The following is an 11,537-nucleotide window of genomic DNA, read 5'->3' on the forward strand; positions in this document are numbered from 1 at the left end:
AACCCCACCACAGACTGAGACATCCAAAGCAAAGGTTTGTATTGAAAATTATATATATTGTGTCAAATAAAGCCATTGTTCTGTGTACAAATTTATACATGACAAAAAATAAAACTCTTTGAATAACACTGTGTGAAAAATAAACCAAAAAACCAAAACCAAAAAGTGCTGGCTGCTGTTCTGCTCTATGAATTCTAGAAGCAACAGGCATTCATTAGTAAACACCTAAACTGCACTGCAGGACTCAGGTAAGGCACAAAATTCGATTTTTAGGGGTGAAAATAATTCTCTTTTCCTCTGCCAGGCTCCTTTAGCTGCTGGGGATTTTAAGGAAAAGCACTGGAAAATGCAGCATCAGGCTCTGAACCACCTGACAGACCCAAAAAACGCTCCAGAGCCACTTCTCAGCTCCTTCCTCCTCCTCTTCCTCCAGTTTTTGGCCTTTCATCTGAGTTTTAGGCAGCTTTTAATCCAAAAATGAGAACAGCACTGATGGCTGCTCACACAGGAAGGTGGGAGAGTCTGGAATTCTGAACAGTCTGAATTCTCCTCAGGCATTTTCTGGATTCAATCTCAATTCTCCATTTCTTGACTCTGTGACTGAATCCTCCTCAGGCATTTTCTGGATTCAATCTCAATTCTCCATTTCTTGACTCTGTGACTGAATTCTCCTCAGGCATTTTCTGGATTCAATCTCAATTCTCCATTTCTTGATTCTGTGACTGAATTCTCCTCAGTCATTTTCTGGATTCAATCTCAATTCTCCATTTCTTGATTCTGTGACTGAATTCTCCTCAGGCATTTTCTGGATTCAATCTCAATTCTCCATTTCTTGATTTTGTGACTGAATTCTCCTCAGTCATTTTCTGGATTCAATCTCAATTCTCCATTTCTTGATTCTGTGACTGAATTCTCCTCAGGCATTTTCTGGATTCAATCTCAATTCTCCATTTCTTGATTCTGTGACTGAATTCTCCTCAGGCATTTTCTGGATTCAATGTCAATTCTCCAAACCATTTCTTGACTCTGTGACTGCTGCCAGAGCACTGGGAGGAGATGAGAAATGGAAACAAATTGAAATGTTCAGCTCATCACAAAGCAAATATAAAATGCAGCCCCTGCCACATTTCTCTTCTGTTGAAGTTTTCCACAAAGAAAATATTCTTCAAAGCAACAGGCACAGGATTTCTTAGGTAACAAGGAGGTTTTTTACATACAGATGTATTTTTTTTAATCCTCACTTCCTTTTCAACCCTTTCACACCTGGGTTTTCAGTCTGGATGGCACTGACAGTGCAGCACAGCTGATCAGGAAGAGATCACTGAAGTCTCATCAGCTCTTTCACTCTCCCAATGAAGCATCCCAGAGAATTTTCTGGAATTTTTTTCTCTGAACTTGGCTCAGAGAAACTGCTTTGAACCATGTCTGAGTGACCCAGCTGTGGCTGTCCTCTTGTTAAAATCCAGAGGAGCAGCAAGGACCTGCTCCCAAAACTGCTGCAAAATCCAGCAGCTCCAGGGCACAGGGTCCATCCAGGTGTGGAGCTTCTGCCTCACCTGAAAATCCTTCTTTAGAGCATCAAATTCCTTCTTTGTGAGCATCAAAATCCTTCTTTAGAGCATCAAAATCCTTCTTTGTGAGCATCAAAATCCTTTAGAGCATCAAAATCCTTCTTTGTGAGCATCAAATTCCTTCTTTGTGAGCATCAAAATCCTTCTTTAGAGCATCAAAATCCTTTGTGAGCATCAAAATCCTTCTTTAGAGCATCAAAATCCTTCTTCAGAGCATCAAAATCCTTCTTCAGAGCATCACAGAGTGCCTGGCTCACCTGCACAGATGAGATCAGCAAGGGAGGAGCTGCTCTGCTCCAGCAAAGCTCTGGGAGAGCCTCAGCAGGGTCAGGAAGGGCAGTTCTGGGCCCAGAGCCTCAGGATGAGCCTTTTTCTCTGCAAAACACCTCCCCAAAAATCACTGCTGCCTTTAGAATGGCACAGAACTGACTAGAGAAGCAAAATCCAGAGGAGGACCAAGGACCTGCTCCCAAAACTGCTGTAAAATCCAGCAGCTCCAGGGCACAGGGTCCCTCCATGTGTCTCACCTCAAAATTCTTCTTTATGAGCATCAAAATCCTTCTTTAGAGCATCAAAATCCTTCTTTGTGAGCATCAAAATCCTTCTTTAGAGCATCAAAATCCTTCTTCAGAGCATCACAGAGTGCCTGGCTCACCTGCACAGGGCAGGAGCTGCTGGGCCTCCCTGCTCTGCTCCAGCAAAGCTCTGGGAGAGCCTCAGCAGGGTCAGGAAGGGCATTTCTGGGCCCAGAGCCTCAGGATGAGCCTTTTTCTCTGCAAAACACCTCCCCAAAGTCGCTGTTTCCCTTAGGGTGACACAGAGCTGACTGAAGAAGGCAGTGCCCCATTGCCAGCAGGATTTGGAACAGGGAGGCAGCTCCAAGCTGTGGTTTCTCCAGCTCATCCCACTCCAGGTGCTGTTTGCAGCAGGAAAATCCCATCCCAGGTGTTCCTGCACTGCTGCCAAGTCCCAGCTGCCTTCAGGACAAAGGGGGATGGAGTTTGGAAGGGGCTGCTCAGGAGGTGGTGCAGTCACTGTCCCTGGAGGTGTTTGAAGGACTGGATGTGGCCCTGGATGCTCTGCTCTGGGTGGTGCTGGGTCTCTGATCCCAGAGATCTTTCCAGCTGAAATGATCCTGTGATTCTGGCTCGTTTACATCCCTCCTACAGCACTGATCTCTTGGGTAAAGCTGCACACAAGGATTCCACGTCCATTTTCCTGGAAAGAAATCTGTCCCACGAGGGCACAAGAAATTCGGTGACCTCCAAGGCCATGACACTTTGTTCAGCCTCTCACACTGTGGGCTGTCATTGTGGAGAGCAGCAAAATCCCCTTTTCCAACTGGGAAAACCACAGATTCAGTGAGGCTGGGTCCAACCCCAGGAATGTTTTGCACAGTTCAGCTCCCAGGGCGCTGTGACCAAGGACAAACACTCCAAAGTGCAGGGCCACCAACCCATGGGCCTTGCTGGCCAACACCTGCTGGGTCCAGTAAATAAAAATGACAACAAACAACGTACAACTGTCCCTGGGTGTGAAGTTCAACACCCAGAATCAAGGCAACAGGGTTCTAAACAAAGACAACTGGCAGGGTTAGGCATTCCCTCCCTCACAAAGTCCCCTCAGGTGTCACACGTCCCCTCAGCGTCGTCACCGAGCTCCTCCGCCTACAAAAGGTCACAGCTTTTGTCCTGTTCTGCAGAGGAATTTGCTGTTCAAGTGACTGAATCCTTCTTCCTCCTAAAGGGGGACTTGAGTCTTTTCCAGACGCTGCTTTTGGGCTTGGATTTCTTCTCCATGGCCATCACGGCCTCCTTCTCCTTGCGGCGGATCTCGCGCACCAGCGCGTGGAACACGTCGTCGATGTAGTAGCGGAACGCGGCCGACGTCTCAAAGAAGGGGCAGCTGAATTCCCTGGCCAGGGCAGAGCCTTCCTCCTTGGACACCTGCAAAACAACAGCACAGCCTGGTCAGGGAGTCAAAGCCCAGAGTTTGTTCCTGTGCCTTGCCCTGGTTTGTGCTCCGAGCACAGAGCGTTTCCAAAGGTTTCCCAGGCTAAGGCAGAACCTTCCTCCTCAGACACCTGAAAATGAGGGCACACCCTGGGCAGGGAAGCCAAACTCCAGGAGTTTATTCCTTGTCCTTGCCCTGTTTTGCTCTCTGTCCCTCTGTATGGACACTCCAAGCCCCAGCTTGATTCCATTCAGTTCCAAAGGATGGATTCCAACCCTGCTAAGGCAGAGCCTCCCTCCTTGGACACCTGGAAAATGAGTGCACAGCCTGCTCAGGGAAGCCAAACCCCAGGAATTTATTTCTTCTCCTTTCCCTGTTTTGCTCTCTGTCCCTCTGCTCCAAGCCCAGATCATTTCCATGCATCTCCAAAGGTTTCTGATGCTAAGGCAGAGCCTCCCTCCTTGGACACCTGACAATGAGTGCACAGCCTGCTCAGGGAAGCCAAACCCCAGGAATTTACTCTTTTGCTGTTTTGCTCAGTGTCCCTGTGCTCCAAGCCTCAGCACAGACTGCTTCTACCCAGTTCCAAAGGATTCCAAAGGATTGATTGCACCCATGCTAAGGCAGAGCCTTCCTCCTCGGACACCTGGAAATGAGTGCACAGCCTGCTCAGGGAAGCCAAACCCCTCATGCCTTTGCCTTTCCCTGTTGTGCTCTCTGTCCCTCTGTATGAACACTCCAAACCCTACCACAGATCATTCCCAGCCAGCTCCAAAGGTTTCCCATGCTAAAGCAGAGCCTTCCTCCTTGGACACCTGGAAAATGAGGGCACACCCTGGTCAGGGTTCCAACAGATTTTGTTTCTCTTAAACTTCAAGGTCTTTAGCATGTGATGTTACACACTTCTATTCAAACTCCACACCCATATTCCCAGTTCTATCCTTCATTTTTGGAAGCCTTCTCCATGGCCTCAGGTGAAGTGCAGTGTTCTCTTGCAGATATTTTTTCTCTTAAACTCTAAGTTTTCCACCATGGGATATTACACACTTCTATTACAACTACACACTCCTAATCTCAGTTTTGTCATTCAATTTTGGAAGGCTTCAGGTCAAATGCAATCCTCTCTTGGGTGTCAGTGCCTGGCAGCACAGAGAGTTTAAAATTCTCAGTCACCAGGGTTATGACAGACTTTGTTTCTCTTAAACTCGGAGTTTTTACCATGTGATATGGTAAAAACTTCAAACTGCACACTCATACTAGTTCTACCATTCAATTTTGGAAGCCTTCTCCAGGGCCTCAGGTCAAATGCAGTGTTCTCTTGTTCTCTCAGCACAGAAAGTTGAAAATTCTCAGTAACCAGGCTTCCACCAGACTTTGTTTCTCTTAAACTCTAAATTCTTTACCATGTGATATCAACTCCTCACCCATAATACAGCTCTATCACTCAATTTGGAAGGCTTCAGGTCAAATGCAGCATTCTCTTGTTCTGTCAGCACAGAAAGTTGAAAATTCTCACTAACCAGGCTTCCACCAGACTTTGTTTCTCTTAAACTCTAAGTTCTTTACCATGTGATATCAACTCCTCACCCATAATACAGCTCTATCACCCAATTTTGGAAGGCTTCAGGTCAAATGCAGCATTCTCTTGTTCTGTCAGCACAGAAAGTTGAAAATTCTCAGTAATCAGGCTTTCTCTTAAACTCTAAGTTCCTTACCATGTGATATCACATACTTCTAACCAACTCCTCACCCATAATACAGCTCTATCACCCAATTTTGGAAGGCTTCAGGTCAAATGCAGCATTCTCTTGTTCTGTCAGCACAGGAAGTCTAAAATTCTCACTAACCAGGGCTCCAGCAAAGAACATTTTGTTTCTGTGACTGCTACAGGCACCTGTTTACCACCACACTCTGCGTAAAAGCAGCGCCGCTCTCAGCGCTGAAACAACCCAACAAAACACCGGGGAAAGGACAAACCCCTCTGGCTCCAGTGCCCTTCCCAAGAGGAGCAGCTGCTGAGGAAGGGCTCCCCGAGGCCCTCACCTGGCGCAGCTGGGTCAGGTCAGACTTGTTGCCCACCAGCACCACGGGGGTGTCGTCGGTGCGGCGCACGCGGTAAATGAGCTGCTTGAACTCGCGCACCTCGTGGAAACTGCGCCGGTCCGTGATGGAGTAGCAGATGATGAAACCTTCTCCTGCCCTCATGTACTGGTCCCTCATGGCTGTGAACTCTGCCTGCAAGCACAAAATGGCATTTGAGCTCCATACAGATCCAGGGGTGTTTGAGCTCCATGCAGATCCAGGGGTGTTTTAGTTCGTATTTTCAAATTTTCAGTGATAAATGGAACTGTGGGCATGTGCTCTCTGTTGATGGAGTGACTTCAATTATTCTTTCTTTGCTTAAAAAGGCAAAAAGCCCAGATGTTTCTCTCCTCAGTTGGATACAAAGACTCCTCATGGGACATTTGGGACTTCACCTCAGACCTGGGGCTGCCTGACTGGAGGTCCCACCTGGGTAACTCACTAGAAAAAGGAGAGAACAAAGGAAATAATCCCTTTTGGGGGTGTTTTGTGGTGTGAACTCTGCCTACAAACACAAAATGGCATTTTAGTTCCATACAGCTCCAGTGGCATTTTAGATCATATTTCCAAATTTTCAAATTTTCAAATTTTCAATTACAAATAGAATTGTAGGGATGTGCCCCCTACAATTTTACATCCCACCTACAGCACTGATCTCTTGGATGAAGTTGCACACAAGGATTCCACGTCCATTTTCCTGGAGAGAAATGTGTCCCACGAGGGCATGAGAAATTCCAGCCAAGAAATTCAGTGAGCTCCAAGGCCATGGGACTGGGTCAGGTCAGACTGGATGGAGTGACTTCAATTATTCTTTGCTTAAAAAGGCAAAAAGCCCAGAAATTTCTCTCTGTTTGATAAAAGGACACCTCATAGGACCTTTGGGACTTCACCTCAGACCTGGGGCTGTCCAACTGGGGTCCCACCTGGGTAATTCACTCAAAAAAGAAGAGAACAAAGGAAATAATCCCTTTTGGGGGGTGTTTCAGCAGGAGCAAGGACCCCTTGACCCTGGCTCGGTTTTTCTCTGTAAGAGCTTTTTTATTTTGCCTCTTATTAAACTTTTTTCTGTTTCCAACACTACCTCAGAAGCCATCCTGTTAATTTTATGCCATTTGGGGTAGCTGGGCTATCTCAGGTGAGAGGAGAGGAGGGAAGGGAAGGGAAGGGAAGGGAAGGGAAGGGAAGGGAAGGGAAGGGAAGGGAAGGGAAGGGAAGGGAAGGGAAGGGAAGGGAAGGGAAGGGAAGGGAAGGGAAGGGAAGGGAAGGGAAGGGAAGGGAAGGGAAGGGAAGGGAAGGGAAGGGAAGGGAAGGGAAGGGAAGGGAAGGGAAGAGAGAGAAGAGAAGAGAAGAGAAGAGAAGAGAAGAGAAGAGAAGAGAAGAGAAGAGAAGAGAAGAGAAGAGAAGAGAAGAGAAGAGAAGAGAAGAGAAGAGAAGAGAAGAGAAGAGAAGAGAAGAGAAGAGAAGAGAAGAGAAGAGAAGAGAAGAGAAGAGAAGAGAGAAGACCTATCACATAATGACTTCCTGGTTTTCTCACCACACCTGATTTTTTCTCCAAACCCAGCTGTGTGAACACCTGGGTGTCAATGTCCCCACCCCAGAAACCAGGACATGTTTGGGATGGTCCCCAAATCTCCCCTGACCCAGAAACCCCACTGACACACGATTTACCAGCAGCTGGTGGTTGCTTGGTTTGGGTTTAGGTGTTTTCTCTGATTTATTAAGTGCAGAGATGTGGATGTTGAGAAGTGGTCAGAGAAGAAAGTCAAATAAACTTTCCTCTGTGAAGTTTTGGGAAAGTTCAGAGAAGGAATTCAAACAATTCTCAATCTTTGCAGCTGCTGTTGTTTACTTGTGAGAGGTGCAAGAAGGGGCTGCTCCTGATTAGACAGTGGTGGGAGGGGTGTGGACTGAGGACTCACCGGCTCCACCTGAATCACAACTGTCTATAAAATTATCTGGTTTCTAATAAAATTGCATTTTACCCTCTGAGACCCAGGAGCCTTTGTGCCACTTTATTCATCCATCCTCAATACAACAGCAACAAAGAGAGTTACAGTACTTAGAGGTTTTACTTAGTATAGGTTTTTAAATTTTGTTTGCAATAATTTGTGACTTAGATAATGAAGAGAATAAACACTTGAATAATTTGCTAATGTATTCTGTAAATATTTTTAATTTTGTAGAGCTTTTGTAGAGCTTGACTTAAAGGTTTTACTTAGTACAGGTCTTTAAAACTTAATTTTGTTTGCAATAATTTGTGACTTAGATAATGAATAAACACTTGAATAATTTCATAAATAAAATAAATTATATATTATTATATTATTATATATAATATAATATAATATAATATAACATAACATAACATAACATAATATAATATAATATAATATAATATAATATAATATAATATAATATAATATAATATAATATAATATAATATAATATATTAATATTAATATTATTATATTATATATAATATAATATATTAATATTAATGCATTAATATTAATAAATTAGCATTAGTATATTATTATATAATATATATTGTATAATATATTTTATATATATTATGTTATATATAATATATTATATTATATATAATATATTAGTATTAATATATTAATATTAATATATTAATATTAATATTATATTATATATTATAATTATATTATTATGAATCATTTCATAACTAAAATAAAGTATCCTGTAAATCTTTTGAATTTCATAAAGCTTAATTAAGGTAATCTTTTTTTAAAGGTAAATCGATAATTCCAAAGTTTTGGTTTGTTATAGTTAGCAATCTCATTCTGGTTTTAATTATAATTTGTTATTTTTATAGTTGTAAAACTTGGTTCTTTTTTATTGATGGTTGGAACTGAAAAGGTAAATTGAGGAGTATTTTTTGAATGTTGAAAAAACACTATTTAAAGTTGATGATAACAAGAGATGAGTTTCTTGGAATTACTGAAAGAGAAGGAAGTTTAGCTTGTAGATGTTTCATGTTTTTTATGATTTTGTTGATCTTCTTGAGGTCTTTAGGTGAACCAGGTGCTGCTGGTTCAGCAGAGCCACAGCTCCAGGGCTCGGTTTGCAATAAAACCAAGCCAATAAAATAAAACATAACCATTCCTCATGCAGGATTTCTGTCCCTCCAGCTGATCACTACCGGCTGCTCCGCTGCTCTCAATTCTCCTGGCATTGCTCACATACCTGTCCTGCTGTGTCCAAAATATCCAGGTTGGCAGGCTCGTCGTCGATGCGGATCCGGATTTTATAGGCATCCTCTGCATCCCCAGGACATCAAAAAATTGGGATATAAGGACAACATTCATCAGAAAATGCTACCCCAGCACCACCCAGCCTGCCAGGAGCACTGCACTACCTCAGTCTGAGCTTTGTTTCAATTAAATCAAGTTAAATTTCTAACTGTTCTGCTGTGATTTAACATTCCACGTGCAAAAATCGTGTGCCCACAGCACAGAAATTCATTTTGGTCACCCTGGTGGAAAACACAGAGGAATAACACTTTGTTTTCCTCAAAGCCAGAAAAGATCTGTGATTCAAGGGAAGAACTTGTCACGAATGAATGCTGATTTCTTAGAATATATAATTTCTTAAAATTATAATGCATATCAGCAAAATATATGAAACATTACATATGCAAATGTTATATATTATATATGTAAATATTATTTATAAACACCATATAAAAATGATCTGTCTACAAATATATGAATACACAAATATTCTGTCCCTCTCAACACTGCCACACTTTAAGAACCCCTTCTCAGCAAGAATTTGGCTTTTTTCCCTCCACTTTTCCTTTCACTGGTTTGGTTCAGGTTTCTCCTGGAGAGAAACCTGAGGTTCTACAGCACCAGAGTGAGCTGTTGAGCACTTTCACCCTTCTCAATTTCTCAAACACAGAGAACAATTTGGCCTGACAAGTGAACAGCAAAGAGCTGACCACAGCACAGAGCCTGGAATTTGTGAATAGAGAACTAAAATGGCTGAGCAGCATTTTCAGACCCTGTCTGCCAACACAGACAGACACAGGGCATGCCCTGAATGGATGGATGGAAAATGATTAAAGGGCTGAAACTCAGGATTCACACCCTACTCTCAGAACTCTCAAATCACAGAAACACAGAGAGGGCTCAGGTTGGAAGGGACCACAGCAGATCAGCTGCAGGGACATCCCAGGGCACAGGGCTGTTGCAGGTGGCTCTGGGATCCCCAGGCAGGGACATCCCAGGGCTGTTGCAGGTGGCTCTGGGATCCCCAGGCACGGAGGCTCCACAGCCTCTCTGGGCTCTGCTCAGGGCTGGCACTGCCCAGGGCAGCAGTTCTGCCTCCTGGCCAGGGGCAGCTCCTGGGCTCAGGCCCTGCCCGTGCCTCTGGGGCCATTGCTGGGCCTGGAGCAGAGCCTGGGGCTGCTCTGACCTCTGCACACAGGGACAGACTGGGACAGACAGACTGGGACAGACTGGGACAGACAGACTGGGACAGACAGACTGGGACACCCAGAGACACCCATGGAAACCCAGAGACACCCAGGCCCTTCAGCATCTTTGTCACCCTGCAGGAGCTCCCTGGCCCTGCTGTGCTGAGGGTGCCAGAGCTGGGCACAGCCCTGCAGAGGTTCAGAATGCTCCGGCTGATGAGGGATCAGAGATCAATCTACAGCCAGATATACAGATATCTTTGAATTGAATACTTTAAAGCAATGGACTGTTACAGCTTGACCTGCCAAGAGAATGAATGAAAAGAGATTTTCCTCACCGATGGTGGGATCATGATCCTCTGGGAAGCGGTGACTGATGAACTGCATGGTCATGGCTAGAAGCAGAAACCAGGGAACAACTGAGCAGCTCAGCTCCCCTGATCGTTACCCCAGAGCCCCGGCACAGACCCAAACCGAGCACGGCCCGCACCGAGCGGGGGCTGCCCTCGGCCCGGGGATGCTCCGCCCGTGTCCAAAGGCGGGACCAGTTCCGGGACGCGGCCAGAGGCGGAAAGCGATGAGCGGGACACCTCGGGAGGGGCCGGGACAGCCCGGCGGGAACAGCCCGGGATGGGCCGGGACACCTCGGGACGGAGGAGCCGTGATGTCCCAAGAGGGGTCCGGACACCTCGGGAGGGGCCGGGACAGCCCAGCGGGGATACCCCGGGATGGGCCGGGACATCTCGGGAGGGGTCAGGACAGCCCGACGGGGAGACCCCGGGAGGGTCGGGACACCTCGGGAGCGGCGGCACCGCGCCCAGAACGGGGCTCCGGTCAGGGAACGCGGCTCCCCCCGGCCCTGCGGGGTCCCGGGGCCGGCGGCGGCCGCAGCCCCGCACTCACCGCTCTTGCCGACGCCTCCCGCGCCCAGCATCACCAGTTTGTACTCGCGGGACTGCCCCGGGGCGCCGCCGCCGCCCGGGCGGGCTCCCGGATCCATCGCCGCCCCCTCAGCGCTGCCCCGGCCCCGCTCGCAGCGACACCGAAATGGCGGCGGCTCCTCCGCCTCAGCGCCCGCCCGGGCCCGCCCCGGCCGGGGAGCGCAGCGGGCGGGGCCCGACGGCGGCTCGGCGGGGACAGGACGGGACCACAACGGGACACGGCGGGGACACAACGGGACACGGCGGGGACACAACGGGACACGGCGGGACATAGCGGTATCAGGACGGGACACGGCGGGGACCCAAGGGGCACAGGACGGGACACGGTGGGGACACGATGGGACACGACGGGACATGGCACTGCCCTCGGGACCCCCAGCCCCGGGACTCCTGTCCCGGATCTCGGGGTCTCTGTCAGCTCCCGGCTCCCCTCCCACCTGCACTCCCTGCCCCATCCCCAGCACCCAGGGACTCGCCCCAGCTCCGAACCCCCTCTCCAGCCCCTCGGTTCCCCCCAGCCCGAACCCCTCTCCCAACCCCTCC

The 11,537-nt window shown here is 47.2% G+C and overlaps 1 protein-coding gene across 1 annotated transcript; it reads right to left on the bottom strand.

Annotated features, from left to right (window-relative positions):
• Window positions 1–35: 35 nt before the first annotated feature.
• Window positions 36–11,097, bottom strand: RIT1 (Ras like without CAAX 1). Its single transcript, XM_036398086.2, has 5 exons — window positions 10,957–11,097; window positions 10,392–10,448; window positions 8,820–8,893; window positions 5,568–5,759; window positions 36–3,517 (listed from the first exon to the last, which is right to left on the bottom strand). The coding sequence occupies exons 1-5, from the start codon at window positions 11,051–11,053 to the stop codon at window positions 3,287–3,289; spliced, it is 651 nt and encodes a 216-aa protein (XP_036253979.1). The 5' UTR covers window positions 11,054–11,097; the 3' UTR covers window positions 36–3,286.
• Between the last annotated feature and the right edge of the window lie 440 nt (window positions 11,098–11,537).

This window comes from Molothrus ater, chromosome 29, assembly GCF_012460135.2.
Source record: "Molothrus ater isolate BHLD 08-10-18 breed brown headed cowbird chromosome 29, BPBGC_Mater_1.1, whole genome shotgun sequence".
NCBI classification, from domain to species: Eukaryota; Metazoa; Chordata; class Aves; order Passeriformes; family Icteridae; genus Molothrus; species Molothrus ater.